Genomic DNA, 18,612 nt, shown 5'->3' with positions numbered 1-18,612 from the left:
CAATTTTATTCATAACAAAATGTAACTAAAGGCAAAACTGAACTAAAACTCAAGCGCTTAGAAACAAAATCGTAAAAACAACCCGAGGATGAAGCATCATTTTCAAAGGCAAAGGCAAAAGCATCCTTTAAAGTATAGATAAACTAAACCAATGCCGATTATATAAAATAATCTTAAAGAATGTTTGTTGCGTGTGCGCGATAAATACCGACTGTCAAATCAAAAATGCTTATAGTGGAGTTAACACCAAAGTAAGAAAAGCCAACGGCTTAACTTAAATTAAATGTCAGTCAAATATATAAAACATATTTTCAAGCGTGCAAAACAAAGCCCCAGACAATAACAAAAAAATAATAATAAATAATATACAAAAATTTTTAAAGCAATAGTACGTTTTTGCAAAAGAAAGGTTAAAAATTTATTAATATTTTAAAAAATAAATATTTCCTTATTTGACTGACATAAATTCTTCTAATAACACTGTAAACGTCACACAGAGACTTTACAAAGGAAGTATTATAAATTTAATATTTCAAGTGTATTTTTTATCATTGTTTAGGAGATATAATCATTTTTGATTAATAAAGCTGTTATATTACTGACCTTTGTTTTTTGCGAAAATATTTAAATCCTGATTAATTTTGGCTGATGTTAAACAAGAATGTACGAGGGCGGTTTGATAAGTCAGTGAGTTTTTAAACTTCCCGTGCAGTTACTCCAAATGCAACAGTGCTGCCGTCAGCTGTAATCTACCAGTGGGCAACTTTCTAATTTTGAGCAAGTTACGTCGATCAGTTGGTGTTTGATAGCCGTTCAAAGCAGACCACCTCGTGAATTTTTACGAAAATGGAAAAAAGTGAATTTCGTGTGCTGATTAAGCATTACTGGCCAAAATCCACGAATTGGGATACGAACTGCTACCCTATCCAGCATATTCTCCAGATTTAGCCCCCTGCGACTATTTTTTGTTTCCAAACCTAAAGAAATGGCTGGGCGGTAAGAGATTTGAGTCAATTGAAGAAGTCATTACCGAAACAAACGCGTATTTTGAGTGCTTTGAAAAAACCTATTATTTGGAGGGATTAAGAAAATTAGAAATACGCTGGACTAAATGTATCGAGCTAAAAGGTGATTATGTAGAAAAATAAAATGTTTATTTGCCGTAAAAAATTTGTTTTATTCAAAAAGTCACTGACTTATTAAACCGGCCTCGTATTACGAAATATCACGTCAAATCAATAGAGTGTATTTGTAAATTCCAACAATTTTCAGTGACGAATTCATTTGTTATTTGGATGTTTTGTTTGTGATATTTAAAATGTTAAATTTTTAAACAATGGAAAGTTATTCATATCTTTTTTACATATTTTGTTAAAGATAATGAAACATATTTTTGCTCTTTATTGTTATACTAGCTGCTGTTATTGTTACATTCTTTGCTATGATCATCTAAACAACCCAGTGACGATCTAAATAATTTGGAGATGCTTTATTTTTTTCATAATGAATATATTAAAATTTTCTATATTTATTCTATTTATTTTCTGTATTTATTTAATAAACTTTTTCATTGTACGAGTATATAATTCAAAACAAAAAAAATTATAAATTCCATTTTATTGCTTCAATTGACAATTGATCGATAAGATTCAAATATATAACACAAGATTTTTTTCTTCATGTCGACTGTGGAATACTGATGCTAAGACGTACCTCCAAAACCGGAAAGAATTCCGTGCTTGCCACCGTACCATGGAGTACCATTAGTTTCCATTAGTTTGGAAATTGCTTCATGAGTGTTACTCATGTTTGGTCAACTACAATGATAATCCTGCGGATATCATCATTGTATCATATCTATTCTAGTGATATAAACATGTACTAAGTGGCGCTTACATGAGCCTTCTGTCTTCTCTATAACTGAATCGACTACCATTTTAGTTAGTAAATCTTTTCACTCTATAACTGAAATCACTATAGCACTTTTGGTCAGTGAGTAAATTCTTGACATACACAGAAACAGGCAGACAAACATATTGACTGGTATCGTCATCTTAAAAACATATATTTACTTGATAGGGTCCTGATGTCAACTTCCCTGAATTATAAACTTCATTGAATTATTTGTAAAAAGTTCGAAGATAAATTTTTAGTTACAATATAAATAAAAGTATTTATTTATATCTTATGATATAAACAATTTACATTTAATTTTTATAATGCGTTCACAGCTGATATAGTAAGTGCTTATAATCAAAGATAAATAGAAAATAAAACATGATTTAAGAGCTTATAGCATGAAAGTACGTCCATTTATTTCATTCTGTAAACGACTTCGACTGTAAAAAATGGTTGGAATTTCATTAAAAGTTAAAAATGATCCTTTGAGTACTATTTTTTCACAAAAGTTTTTATTTTTAAGTTTTTCACTTATCAGATGCAATTTAAAATGAAATATGCTATATACAGTAAAACATCAGTTTAAATGCATTTTTATTATAATGAAAAGCAGTAAACGCTTTTCAGAGAATATTTATAGTAAATGTGATAGCAAAAATGGTTCCCTTGAATATATATTAGTTTAGTAAATATTTTGCTTGTATCTGTTAGGTTTGTTTTATTAAAATATTCATGACTCTTTAAGTAAAAACAATAAAAAATTTTATTATTTCCTTGCAATTAAGAAATATATAAATAAAGCCGAGTAAGGATGGATGGTAAATGTGACAGATATTAATTTTAAGTGCTTGCTCAAAGCTCAGAAAGCAATTTTTGAAAAGTCTTAGAAGCGCTCTAAATAAAATAATACATAAAACATTTAACTTTTATTTTTATTTTTATTTTTATTTTGACATCAACATTTTAGCTATATTTTCTGTATAATTTTTGTATTTAATGCATTTTAGTTGAAGATGGGAGATCTATATGTAACCAACAGTACTCGTATCAAAGTCTTTATGTGAAATGTTCTTATTTCAATCAACTATTAGAAAATATATGCTAATAAAAAGAGAATCTAAGATTAACTTATAACACAAATTTATGAATGATTTATATACCTTGAGATTAATGATACTGTCTAAATGAGAACTGCATTTGTAAAATAAAATAAAATAAAACGAATCTATTAAGTAATTAGAATAAGGTTATCGTGGGCATTGTAAGACTAGATCTAGATCTCTATTGTTATTTTATGTAACATTCTATGCCGTGGAGGCTTAACACTATGGTGTTCAAAAACAAGCGTATTGGTACAAGCCGTTAATCAACACCGCATTGGAAATTCAAGAAAATCCGCCGGTGCCAAATGAAGAAATATGTGCAGGACATAACTTCCACCTTGGTTTCATGTGAGGCCGATCTTAAACCTCTGCTGATCTTTGAGTCACAGCACCCGATTATAAATACGCACTTCACGCCGAATGAATGATAAACAAATACCTAATCATTCTTTTCGCGTAAGTTTGGGTATTAACCACATCCCCCTTCAGTCCAACCACAAGTGGTCAGCACAGCCGAAGCACAATAGCAATAAATCTGGTCAAATGTCGTAGGTTGGATAATACCTACTACCATGCACACTTCAAGCACAAGTGTCGGCGTGACACTGGGATTTTAGTGGCCTCTTACCACATGCATTCCTACCGCTGAAATATTCTAACCCCTTCACCGCAGGAGGAGTTCATTGTAAGACTGAAAGGACAAATCTATTCCAACTTATTTTTTTCAAGTTAAAATTTTAAAGATATGATATTTATAGAGATAATGGCATAATAAAATGTCATTTTACTTATTCAATGATGACTTACTGTTATCTTATCATTAGATACTGTTAAGGTATATATAAGATGATGTCCCAATGACACAATACTTTTAAAAAAAGAAGTTTTTGGAGAAGAAATCCCTTTGGCATTTTGTGGACTCATGTTAAAAATGAGTTTTTTTTTGTGATTGCCAATGCTTCTTATATTCACAAGACTTAGCATAGTGCTATATTTTTCTTCTTGGAAAAGTAAAGCATTTTGTGAATGAAAAATCTATTTAATAGACTTGTATCCTAAAAGACTGTCTGTTTCATTTTAGATACAATAATTTCATAACAATAACTTCCAAAAGTTATGAACTTTCTAATGTTAATTTTTTCTTGCCGGGAGCGCCACGTCTTAATGACGAAAAAAAATATTTAAAAGTTAGAAGGAGTCGAATAGCCAAGAAAAAACAAAAACAAAAATTTAGTTAATTTATTGAAATTTGGAATATTTAACTTTCGTTAGCATATGTTTTGATAGATTATATTTTTATAGCATATATGTAGAGTAAGTTAAACGCGTTGTTTATTGCTCTAAGCATTAAACTATATTAACTATTATTATTACTTGTTAGTTTACAAGATATTTCTCTCGTTTGAGAACAATTACAAATACCTGCTACTCTTATATAATTTATATAATACAAAATGTAAATTGCTGTGCATTTTTACGTTCCTACATATATATAGTTCTGTCTTGCTGATGCAAATACTACAAGTATTTATTTTTATATAATTAATTTAAAATGTACATTGTGTAATACTAAGAGTTTTCGAAAAGTACTCCTACTTTAAAATTTTCGATGTCCTACATGTTAAAGTAGACAACCTTATTCAAATCGATCAAGAGCTGTATGATTTTTATTACCATATTAAAATTGTTTGACAACCTAACATGACTTTGCTAGCATTCTGCTGTTACAGATATACATAAAGGCTATAAGATGTTCTATCGAATAATAAGTTTGAACTAGCTAAAGATAGAAAAAATCAGGGTTCGTATTTGCTCACTCATGAGCAGCTCAGGCTCATGAGCAAGAGCCAATTCTTATGTGAGCCCAAAATTGGCTCATGAGCGTGAGCCCAAAATGGGCTCATATTGAAGTGCTGCTCATGAGGTCTCACGAGCCGAGAGCTCACGAGCTCAACTGTTTAATAAAAAGCGATTTATTAGTTTATTTGCTTTATTAATTTTTATAAACGTTATATGTGAAAATATATAATTTGAAATTAATTTAGCTTATTATTATTTATATTGAAACAATATAATGAAATAATAATTTGAATTTGAAAAACAAATTTATAAAATATTATTATTTTCCACAAATAAACAATACAAATATATTTATTGTTTATTTTAAAGACTTTGATTATTTCCATATTATAGTTAGTTCAAGATTATTAATATTTGAAATCTTTCTTAATGACATGTTTTCACAAAAAAAAAATAATAATAAAATCTTAAATTGGGCGCATGAGATCTCATGAGCCGCAGCTCATACTCTTGCTCACGAGCGTGAGCCCATTTATAACTTAATGGCGGCTCTTGCTCGTGAGCGTGAGCTCTGTAGTTGGGCTCTCTCGTGAGCGTGAGCCATCGTAAAAAAAGAGTTTTTTGCCGGCTCATGAGCCGTGAGCCGAATGAGCCAAAATGAGCCGCTCATGGGTACACAAATACGAACTCTGGAAAAAATATTGGAAATTCATGTCCCTCATGTCCCTATAACCAAATTATAGATGCATTCACCACACTTGCTGTATAAGACTGATAAAACTGTGTATAAATTAGACGAGCTTTGAATTAGGAAAACACCCGGTAGTAGGATCAATGCATTTACAGATCATTGGGCTCTGCACTATATAATATTACCTTTTAAAATAAATTAACATGCATCGAAAAAAAATGATATCTTATCTGTACTTATTTGGGAATAATATTTTCCATAGTTCTGAAGAATTAACTTGACCGTTAACGTTAGCAACGAAATCCATTCCAGCGATGCTGGTATTGCAAATGAATTGCGATTTTTACTTGCATTAATATTTAGTTATTTATTGTACATAGTAAAACGCAGCAAAAGATATTGTTGGTTGAATAACAATAACGACTTCATAAAACTGCAAGTTAAAACAATACAAGTCCAGTATGGAATTGGGTAAGTTCATTAATAAAAGTGACTCTGCACCTTAAGTTTGACAGAGTATGAGTGCAATTCTTGGTACTTGTAGTCTAAAAATTATTCACAAATAATTAAATGCAAAATTTAAAAACTACAGATGAGGAATATTTTATAATACTCAGCAGTTAGTTCAAAATTAATATTCATGTAAATGAAAACAAAATTTTATTGTAACTCATTATTAATTATCGTCGCTCTATATTATCCAAATACTTCTTAGTTCATGGTTTTAATTCAATATTAATTTTTTTTAAAAATTTAAAAATATTTAACAATAAATGCATTTTTTTTTATTCTTCTCTATATACTCTATATATTCACTTATACTTTGTCATAAATAATGTACTGAATGCAAATATAAATTCCACATTTTAATGTCATATATAATACTAAAATATGTAATGTATCTTTTTCCTTTAAAGTAAATGTTTAAATTTATGAATACTTTATGGTTTACACAATTTAAACATATTTTTTTAATATTATTTATTTAAGTCATAAATATGTGAATAAACTTCTAATGTTGGAAAATGTAGTCGACAGACCTTTTTTTGGGATTCTTTATTCAAAAGTCAATGTAACCAGAATACTTGAAGTTGAGTTTATTTTCTCCATTTTCATTGGAAATTCATTTAGTAAACACATTGGACTTAGAGTTATGCACATAAAAATAAAATTTAAATTTCGTGTAGTTCAAAAAGAACCGCATAAATAATTTCAAATAATAAAGGAGCATTTTAAATAAATTTATTATTTATAAACAGGACATGCGGCTTTCTCAATACACTTATTTTCTCATATTCTCATATTTTTTAAATGGTTTTTGTTTATTTTTATTAAATTTTTTGTTTTGTTTTTCGTTTAAGAATAACAAACCCATGGAACGACACTTTAGCACGCTTGTACGAGATAACCTAAAAGTGAGTGAATGACAGTTCAGAACTTGATAAAGATGATGAAGATGAGAATAGGGTCGACATATTTATTCTGAATTTAAAACATGTATAGACCAAAATCGACAAGTATAATCGAAATTATTGTGGTAGTCCATGTACATATTTTGAAAATGAAAAAAAAAATGTTAAACACAATAAACAAAAAATTGACTCGTATCAACTTGGTTCACTTTAGCTGTAAATGGGTTTGTAAAATTATATATAGCACTACATATGAGTATGTATATGCAAATGATTGTCACTTTATTAGTTCATTTCAAAATTGCTGCTATTGATGCCACCATTATTGATATTGAAAATTTATGCACATTTAGGTAAAAGCCATACCATGAATTTGGATTCAAAAATATGGCCAAGTTAATGAAATTCTTTGTTGTGAAAGCTTCACAGTGTGTTCACATTGTGTTCTAAGCACGCATTGTTTTGACACAGGCAGACAAACAGACAGTTTTAGGTATCGAGTGACAGCAAAATTATAATGATTTTCACTGTTATGCAGTTACTTACCTCGTATATATCAATTCCATGGTTAAGTGACCATGACGTTTGGAAGTAATCTTCTATCCTTTGTTTCAGTTCCTTCGGCATCTGTGGTTGTTTGGTTGTTCCCACACATATGCAAGTCGCGCAGACACAACAGCAGAAGGCAATGGTTTATGTTGTTGACATACGTAGAACCAAAATTGAAAATAGAAGAACAATATTGAATTTTAATAAGTGCTGTAGCTATAGATTATTGCAAATTATTTATTATTATTATTATTATTATTATCTGTGTACATATACTACAAATTTGTGAAATTATGCTTCAACAGCAAATAATGAGTAAATATTGTGTTTAACGTACACGTGTAAATACTACAATATATTAGATTCTGGGATTAAGGTTGATTTGATTTTAAAGTTATTAAAAGAAAATGAAAAATAATAATTTTGGAAGACACACAATAATTAAATAAAATATTCCATATTTGTCAATTATTAACAAATAATAAATACAGTCAATCCTCCTTAACTCGAATTTTCTATAACTCCAACTAAATAGAGTGCATAAATAGAGTGGAGTTAGAGAGCAATTTGCATACAATTACAAAAAAGTTCTTTAACTCGTAGTCTCCGAAACTCGAACCTTTTCTTTACAATATGTTACTTCGAGTTGTGGAAGTTTGACTGTAATTACAACATACCTACTTAATAATATTTTCAATGTATTATAATTCTTATTTTTGAGTCGCCACTTCGAAACTATTAAAAGTAGTCATTTAAATGTTAATTTTTTCTTGCCGAGAGTGACGCGTCTTATGACGAAAAGAAACTATTTAAAAGTTAGAAGGAGTCGAATAGCAAAGAAAAAACAAGAACAAAAATTTAGTTAATTTATTGCAGTTTGGCTGACCATACAACGCTGTTTCGAGTATTGTCAAGTACTCATCATCAGTGGTCTTAGGAAATAAACTATTTAAAAGTTGGAAAGGTTCGAATAGAAATGAAATATAACAACAAAAATTATAGCTAATTTGGCTCACCATGCAAAGCTATTTCGAGTATTGCCAAGTACTCATCACTAGTAGTCTTAGAAAATATCCGAATTTTTCAAAATTAGTTTATAGTCCCTTTATAATTTGTTGGACTGCAAGTGCCTATCAAATAAGAAGCGATGGCGTGTTTTTGCACAAGTAGCCAAGGTTACAAAACTTTCAATACTCAAGTTCCAAGTTTTATTTTCTCTTTTTATTTATGTTTTAAGTGAAACTAACCAAAGTACCTGCCGTGATTTAAAGTAGAACGACCTTATAAACTACAGCTTTATTTGGGAACACAAGTTTAACGAATTGAAAGTTAATTTTTGAGTACGCCTATTTTTAGATTTCTTTTTTAGGATTTAAAGTTTTAATTCAAATGTATATTTCAATATATTTTTTAATCTTATTTCAGCAAATTCGCTTTTGCCCTTATCAGGAGGATTCCTAATGCAACTTTTAAATACATAAGAAACTAACTTGATGTATACCACAGAAAAATGAAAAATTTTTTAAATTTTAATTTTTTTTTTTTTTTTATTATTTTATTATTATTTACTTTATATGGATCTATGTATATACGTATATGTATTATTATGCGGTGTGGCGGTGTGATGATTATAAATTTGTATTAAATAGTCAAGAGAGTAAGGTATTAAGTTTCTATCATTCTAGTTATTATGTCATTTCATATTCAATCAGGTAATGGTTTCGCTATAAAGGAATTTTAAGTTATCTCAATACTTTAAGCTTGTCTTCTATCAAGTAAGTTTCATTTGGTTTTGATAAAATTATGTAGTAATAAGTTTTTCAAGTTTGACCTTTTTTTTATGAAAACGCAGGAGTTATGGGTTGTCTCTGTCTCGTTTTAACATTAATCAGGTAATGGTTAATACCTTAAGGTATTATAAAATACAAGTTTTATTAGGTCTTGGTTTAATTGAGCTTGTTAGTAAACTTTTGAGACTGTATAGAAAAGATTCGAGTAACATAAGTGTTGGGTCTTCAAAGACAAATTCTGATAAGGAGACAGATCTGTTCGGTGCCCAAAGATATTATTTATAACAAGATTTTGGAAAGGGTGAGAGAAAAGGACTAACGATTGTCGAAATAAGAAGAATGTAGTAGATCTGGCTCTTACAATATTACATGGCAATGAAGAAGTTTAATTCTTCATTCGTCAGTTATAATTGAGTTCAATTGTGCCCAAAGATATCATTGATAACAAGATTTTGGAAAGGGTGAGAGAAAAGGAATAACGATGAAGAATTTTAATTCTTTATTCGTCAATTATAATTGAGTTCAATTGTGCCCAAAGATATCATTGATAACAAGATTTTGGAAAGGGTGAGAGAAAAAGAATAACGATTGTCGAAATAAGAAAAATTTAGTAGGTCCGGCTCTTACAATATTACATGGTAATGAAGAAGTTTAATTCTTCATTCGTCAGTTTAAATTGTGTTCAATATTGCATTATAATCAGAAGAAATAAAATGTAGTAAGTTGTACTGAGTAGTAAGTTTGTTGGAGTGAGTATGTGACATAGCTTACTTATGGGTGTTCCGTGGCGTTATGCTAGAGCAATTGTTATAAGATATCCTCAAATTCATTGTTAGATGGCTTTGTAATTTTGAATGAACTCGTAATTTTTAAAGTTATGTTGAATACTCTTTAAGTATTTAAGTATTCACGCCATTGTAAAGTATAAAAAAAATAGCTATCAATGTTACAAATGCTAATTGTGCTATGTAACGCCTCGGTGTTATGTTTCTACTATTTATACACCTGATGAAGTTATTAACTGACATTGAATGTACATGTCATGTATGTGTCTTAATATATTTGCAACATTTTTTCCTTATTACTAGTAAAACATTTTTATTACTCACAGCAATTTGCTGACTTCTTGTTTAATTTTATGCTATCATTTTCTTTCGATAGCAAAACGCATTAAAAACCATTTCAAAGTGGGCGTTATTGGTTGGGCTTTAAGCTACACTGTGTCACAAGTTAAAGCTATTAACACAATAAATACTATGTTAACCCAGTGGACTTGCTGCTAATACTACAATTAAATATTGTGCTACGTTGGTATGTAAGTTTAGTATGAGTAGTTGCAGTACTCGTATTTTAAACCTTCCACATGAGAGCTTCACATACACCTGATCGAAAAGTGGTTTATGTTTTTCTACAATTTCCACATCAATGCGTTGGATATGTGCACTGCATTTCAGTGAAATAGAAATTCACTCGGAAACTTGACCATCTGCACAAAAGAAATAATTACTGTGTTGCTTAAATGGAATACTCGTATGTCCACAAGGCTGCTGCAGGTTTGGATTCATTTTTCAGACTCTGCACATTTGAAATTTTTAACATGAAATGATCTGCTTCGATACCCAGGATTGACGTAGTAAATCTATTTGTTACTGTTTATCCATGAGTTCCCAATGAGTCCATTTAAGGTAAGACTTATTAAGTTATTTGACTTTTTGATTAAATCGTACAGGGAAGTAAAGTAAAATTCTTTCATCAACTCAGGAATTGCTAGTTTTACAAGTGAGTGCGTGCAATTTTATGCACGTGGAATCAATGTGTGTGGGGATGATAACTCTTAAGAGGATACAAATGTTTCTATAAATTGACTTATCTTATTTTATTGCTGTAAGCAATTGGCTACGGAGAAAAGTTTTTTTATTGACAATGTTGATGTCATTTAAATTTACCTCTTGGAAATGAATTGGGGGATATGCACCAAGATTTATTACATTGAAGTGAACCAATTAAAAGCGGAAGATTTATTACGCAGTAAGAAATCGTTAAATTAATTTACCATTTAATTGAAACTAACTAGAAAGGTAATCACTCCAATATAAATAATTTTAATTTCATTTTAAATGCTATTAAAATAAAATAAAAACTTTTAATAAGTACATTTCTGAGGTTCTTGAGTCTTTAAAGAATTTAAAGCGTATTATATTATACTGTTTAAATAACTTCTTCCATCATCTCTTATCTTTTTGTAAAATATCCAAACAAGCTAAATTTTTAGCTCAGAAGTAGATGTTGGCTTAATGAATACAAAGTTCAACAATAAAATAAAAATGTTAATGATTAAAGTACAGACAGTTGTTTAATAATATATTAGCTAAGAGGTTAACCTCAGTGGTAGATGAACCATATCATAAGAAGCTCAAAGAATTGAATAAATCATATTTTAACACGATTATATTACTTTATATATTTTTTAAAGAGGTTTTTTTTGAACAGTAGTGAACTACAACAACAAAAATTTTATTTTTTATATTATTTTAATTAATTGAATTTTTGGCTGACCAGACAGCCAAATATGAACATACAGCCAAATAGATGATGGGTATTGCCAAATGGGTATTTGCGGTCTTGGAAATAATTCTTGTATTTAATTATTCGTAAATAATTATTTTTTGAGACTGCAAGTACCACGAATCGAACTCAGGTCCTGTGAAGCTCAGAATCAGCGCACCTTAACCAACTAACACGAATCCGTACTTGACTTTTTATGTTCGCATATTTTTCTGGAGTTTTGTTACTTTTTCTATGAAAGTTTTTATTAACAATTTAACAATTTAAATATTTTTTCACATTTCTACTTCTCTCCTTAGCTACCTTTTATGATTGTTAAGTCTAATTTTAAATTATTGAATTAAAGAAGCTCTTTTATTTTTCAATAAAACTTATGGCTTAAGAATATAATTAACAACGAGTTAAAGACTTTAATTTAATTCAGTGAAAAGTTTAAAAAAAATATAAATAAATAATAAGAACTTAGTGGAAAACAGCACATAATACAGATTATTAAAAATATTTATTTCATTTCTAATAAAATTTTGTTATATGAAGCTTTAATTTATCTAATATTGTACATAATTACATTGTATATAATATGTTTTTGTTTACCTGATGTAAAGCAATAAAGTCCTTCAAATCGCGCCATTTACTCTCATACAAGGAACGACGAGCATACATGCGTTGAATAATTGCGGTCACATTACCAAAAACCACGGCATGCATAAGAGCTTAAATATATTAAAAGTTTGATTTTACATATGTTAATTAAAAAGTTATGGGAAATGTGAACTTGTTTATAGCAATCGATACTTACCACCAATAAGCATCATGACAATAGAGAAAACTTTCTCAACGGTGGTATTAGCGGAAACATTACCAAAACCAACAGACGTTAAACTAGTCAAAGTAAAATAGAGCGCCGTAGAATATGCTTCAGCATTCGTTATATTAGATATTGGCACTCGTAATCGTTCCGCTAAAGCATGCATCCAACCTTAAGAAGAAATTTTAATTTTGATAATGTATATAATGTATTAATGTATATATTTGTCCATAAATAACAATAGTTTTTAGCTATTTAATATATATAGATTACAAAGAACTGGTGATATTGTCAAACATAGCTCATTCTACGCATACGATCCTACACACTATATAAGAACTTTTTGGATTATTGGTAAAGTAAAAATCTAAAATCCATTCATTTTTGGTTTTATACTTGTTATAAAACGAAAATCTTTATTTGGAATTGGGTTAATATGTTGTCTAACAATTATATTTAAATCTAATCAATCGATTGTATTTTTAATAACTATCTTAAAGCTAAGTTTGATTTAGGGGTTAAATATGAAGATATAAGTTAATACATTTATTATTTAAAATTTGATGATTATGTTGCTAATAATATTATCCTAATAATATTATTATACAAATTTCCTCTAAAAACTTGTGTCAAAACTGTCAGTTTGTGAGGTAGTCATTTTTAAAAACTGGCAGACCCCAAATCCTATTTAAAATATGAAGAAGAGTTATTTCTGATTATTTTGTTCATAAGAATACAATAAGATACAGATAACAGCTGTTTTTATTACAATAAGTTTAGATGCGAAAAAAATTCTCATATAAAAATCTTTATACTATCTCAAAACATAATACACTAGTATAAAATTAGACGTCCTACTTATCTAGCACGGAAAAATATATTTTAGAACTTTTAACCGCTATACAAGTATCAAAAAAATTTTTTAAAAAAAATTCAAAAATTTCTTTATTAAAAAAAAAAATCATGAAAACTCATAGACTAGTATATGTATAAATACCCAAACAGAAAGAAATTGCTGGATCAATTAGATTTGGTTCACTCATTGAAGATAATATTCCTTATATGATTGATGTTTTCTTTATCAGTTTACAAACATCTCAGTAAACCCTTTATTATGACTGCATACATGATGCTTTCGAAGTAAAACGTGGGAAATTATGAAATGCATTCTACTGTCTCTATTGAAACAATAGATCAATTCTCTTAAAAAACTTTGGTTCATGTTTCTAGATCTTTTTTTATTTAATAGAAATAAGAAGATGCAGAACTTTTTTCCGATAATCTCAGGACATTAGTTTAAGATAAACACAAGTTTTACTCTGCATTTTTATGTCTAAAGTTTGAAGGGATATAAATAATAAAAGTATATTTATTCAGAAAGCATAAATAAGATTATTTTCAAATTTATTGAGATAGAAAAACTTGGTTTTCAATCTGATTTACTTACACAAATAGCTTTAAGCATTTAACATCAGTTCAGGATATTGAAAAGAGTTTATATTCGATTTATCTAGAAACTAAGTCAGATTAATTAGCGAGTAATACTCAGCAAGGGTCTTATGAAAAGACTATAGTATATTTACTTAACGCTTTTTTAATTCTTTCGATATTGTCAAAACTTTTATACCAAAGAATTGTGTAGTTTAATTTCAATTTAAAACTTAGAGATGATTTTATGGATTAGTACAGACAGAGACTTATAGTTTGTATAACTGAAAATTTTGTCATTTTTACAGTGTCTTTCGAGTCATATTTTATTTTGCTTGAAATTTTTAAAAATTTCTATAATAATACTGTAATAAAATTGAATATTATCTGAATTGTTTTTGAAGGGGTGTAATATTTTTTAAATATTAATAAATAAAAGTAATAATAAAAGAAAAACAAACAGTTTTGGGAATACAAGATAAACCAAAGGATGTAAGAAATATATCTTATTGTACTGGTTATTGTACTTTTCTATTATACGGTAGCACAATGAGCCAATAGGCCTTAGTGGATCCCTTTTGGATCGCCAGTATTACCCAACCTAACGTATCTTAACGATATACATATATTAAGTTAAAAACATAATCTGATTTCGTAGCTATCAGATTTAAAATCAAACTTAATTAAATTCAAAGTTACATTTGTCCAACTTATGGTTATTTTTTTACGTTCAATTACCATATCTTAACAAATGTTTTCTGAAAATTTTCATTTATAGTTTCGTAGTTATTTCCATTGAAGAATATGTAAAATAGGATTCACACAAGGAAGTACAATTAAACACATATATAAAACAGAAGGACATTTTCCTACAGATAAAGTGCGAAGGATGCTTTAATAAAACCAAAACAAAACAAAAAAAAAAAAGAAAAGTTAGCAAGAAAATTGAAAAATTGAATAAAGTAGTTCATTCTGCAACTAGGATGATTGATACAAATGCATCATTCATATTGACACATCAGTTGTCGGTCGCATCTATGTTGATGCAATTTGTATATTCCACACTTCAGTGGATATGTTTCAGTTAAAAAAAAAATGCCCTCGGCTATACGAACAAAGTGAACAGGATTATAAAACACAAGCATACATGAGTAGATATATTGGATTAAAGCCACTGCATAAAGCCATCAACAGGTTCTGTTTCTATGTTAACATATCAAAAGATATATACACATGGAATCATTATATACAATGCTTTTTTTTCTGTTTGCCCAACTCACCTATTTTCCAGTCGTTGTCATTTATCAAGTGCTCCTTTTCGGCAATGATATACCAGATGCACGCCAACCAATGTGCAACTAGCGTGAAGCTTAACATTAACAAAGTCAATATCATGGCCGTGTATTGTGAGTATCGATCCATTTTCTGTAGCAAACGTGCTAAACGCAACAGGCGTGTTAGTTTCACAAGATGAATATGTGATTCCTGTGGGAAAAGTAATATATATAAAAGTATTGAGATAAAAAATTTGAACTTCAATTTTTTCATTCAATTAAAATCATATCAATAGTTATATTTTATTTCACACCAGTATTTATTTCATGGTTTCAGATGTAAATTTTATTAAATGTTTACAATTTGATAATTTTTAATATATTGATTAAACAGCAATTTTATCACGAATGTTAAATAAAATATTTAGTAGACTACCGATCTACCTCAGTATTATTTTTTTTATCAAATGCATTTATAAAGCAGTCGCTTGGCTAACTGATTGATCTGATTTAAATTTTGTTTAATTTGAATTGCTTGTAATTGCTGATGTTAAAAGTATCTGTCAGTATTGTAATCTGTAATAGATTATTGTTTTCTAAAAAGTTTTTGTTACCTGACTGTTTGTAAGAACCTTTCGGTCATACAAAAAAATATTGGGCATTATATCAACAAAGTCATGTAGATCATTTTCGAAAGAATTTAGAATAAGATTCATTCTGAATATAGTAAGGCAAATCACAGTTCCCTTATTTATAGAATAGTTAACCACTATATACCCACAGCATTTCAAACCACTATTTTTAAATTTTAAAAGGATTGACTTGATATTGAATATAATTTTTGAAGCATTTTAAAGTTTAAAGTAAGAGTTTTAAATAAATCTAAATTTTCGTTTCTTTATTTTAAGTTATCTACATAATTTCATTACATTATTTGCAGTTCAAATACCTACAAGTATAAAATAAATGACATGAAAAATTGTACTTGATTCTGGAATTATCAGGAAAAAATAATATCCATAGTAGCCACTTGATTGTCTTACAAACTAAATATATAAATGGAAACATATAACATTTATTCTAAGTAGAGATATATGTCCTGTAGTGGTTCCGAAAAAAGCTATCAATACTTGGCAATACTCGAAATAGGGTTGTATGTTCAGCCAAATTTCAATAAATTAATTAAAATTTTTGTTATTGTTTCTTTATTACTGTTTGAACCCTTCTTACCTTTACACTTTGCATTTTTGTGAATTCAAGGAATGTTTAGAGTGTCACTCATTATATAAGGCTACCAAATATGTTTTTAAGAATTTTTAAAGAGTGGTTTTAGATTAGATCTTAAAGTGACTTGAATCCAGACACTGTGTGGCGTAGTACTTTTAAGTTGTTCACTTTTGTGAATTAAATGACTGAGTCACACAATTGAATTGGAAATCAGAAGCCGGAGACTATATGAACTTCATATATATAGTATTGTTGATCTGAAGGATAAGGCGAATCAGTTTCTTAATATCCGCTTGTCCGTCTGGCTAAATATTGAAAAGTTGTCACTTGATTTTTGTAAGAGTTATTTGCAATGGTCTATAATGATTAAGTTGAGTATTTAATATACCATATAAACTTTATTTCAAACAAATTCTGAGATGTGGTAAAGGGTCTGGAATGATTCAGTTAACGAATTCATAAAATTAGTTGATTATACCTTATTCTAAACCTTATATATCTTATTCTAAACCTTACATACCTTATTCTAAACCTTATATACCTTATTCTAAACCTTATATACCTTATTCTAAACCTTATATACCTTATTCTACCTTACAAATGAACTTTTTTTGTTTAATATGAATATATGTAGGGTTTTAAATTATAAATAAATTTCAATATATATATGAACTTAGACCCCTTTTTCATGATTAATATGATATGTAGATTAATATGTATACTAGAGAAGAAAATAACAATTTGGGTATGAATTGCTACAATAAAGAAGAAATGAATTCCATCATTTAATTTCTACACCTTTGTGTGAGAACCTATGGAGGTTATTTATATATATATATACATATATATATATTTGCTATTAATTTGCTATTTAACTGTCTGTTAACTTTTTTCTTTTATTATTGACTAGAAAATCAAGAGAAATTCTAGTCTTTAATTCAAACAACTTCATCATCCACATTATAAATCATAAAATATACTAGTATAATATGTGTAAAATGTACAAACTCTGCTTCACATTTAACAAATTAACACACCCCTTCGATAAATTTACTTTTTACTTGTCTGCTCTTTAACTTTGCTCAGAAATTATACTCCATGCCATATATAGCATTACTTTGTATCTGCACAGATTGTGCTATACATCCTTGACGTGTCATATCATAATTTAGAATCATGAAATTTTAAAGTCATGCCAAACCATAAAGCAGATGATGTGTTGCTAATGTTCCTAACAAAACAGTTTATTAATTTTTAAAATTATTACAGCATCACACCAATTCCGGCTTACTTGTGTCACATCCCTAGGTTTCTCGGTAACGAGAATCGAATCAAATTGAATTCCAGATGGATGTGAGCACATGAAATAATAAAATGAATATACATAAAGGAAGTAGGAATTAAAGGAAAAAATGCTTTTTAACAGCTTAAGATTTATGACAGGCAAAAGGCAATACGCAATCAAAAAAGTTTGTCATAAATTAAGTGAACACGTAGATACTTTTTACTTTCAAGTAAAGTACATAAAAACAATAACAAGGAAAAATATTGATATACATTTAAACATTCGTTGAATATTCAGGAAGATTTTTTATACTGTTTAAACTTAAGCAACAGTTTGAGATATTTTTAGTTGAATTTTTTAAACATCCTGTGGTTAAGTAGAAACTTTGCTGAAGTATCTTATTGAGTTAGCAAACTAACTTATTTGACCAATGCCAACAAGGCACTAAGAAAGCTATAAAGGAAGGAAATATGTATGTATAATTCTCGGAGCGTATTTTAATGTTGATAATTAAAAGTTCTGTTTGTTGCAAAAAAGTTTTATAAACTGTGAAACATAATTTTTCACTTTATTTATTTCTTTCAAACTTTTCCATTTAAAATTTTGTATCTTTTTCTCAATTAAGTAGTGTAGCTTATTAATCAAATAACTAATAAGAAAAGCCATGTACATACATACAAGTATAAATCAAATTGAATAAATTTTTTATTTAAATGATAACAAAATGGGCTGAGAGCTCTTAGCATATTTATTATAGAACTAAAAAACTTAATTGAATGAA

The 18,612-nt window shown here is 28.5% G+C and overlaps 1 protein-coding gene across 1 annotated transcript in view; it reads right to left on the bottom strand.

Moving 5' to 3' along the window:
* The window catches only part of LOC119680473 (potassium voltage-gated channel subfamily H member 8), a gene marked incomplete at its 5' end in the record, with an annotated part of 43,619 nt that overhangs the window by 19,265 nt on the left and 5,742 nt on the right, over positions 1 to 18,612 (bottom strand). The window contains 4 exon segments of the mRNA XM_038093295.1: positions 7,452 to 7,532; positions 12,404 to 12,522; positions 12,609 to 12,788; positions 15,326 to 15,530. Of these exon segments, the coding sequence (XP_037949223.1) occupies positions 7,452 to 7,532; positions 12,404 to 12,522; positions 12,609 to 12,788; positions 15,326 to 15,530 (585 nt within the window).

Source organism: Teleopsis dalmanni, chromosome 2, assembly GCF_002237135.1.
Source record: "Teleopsis dalmanni isolate 2A chromosome 2, ASM223713v2, whole genome shotgun sequence".
Classification (NCBI taxonomy): Eukaryota; Metazoa; Arthropoda; class Insecta; order Diptera; family Diopsidae; genus Teleopsis; species Teleopsis dalmanni.
This window is presented reverse-complemented; position numbering and strand designations above follow the sequence as displayed.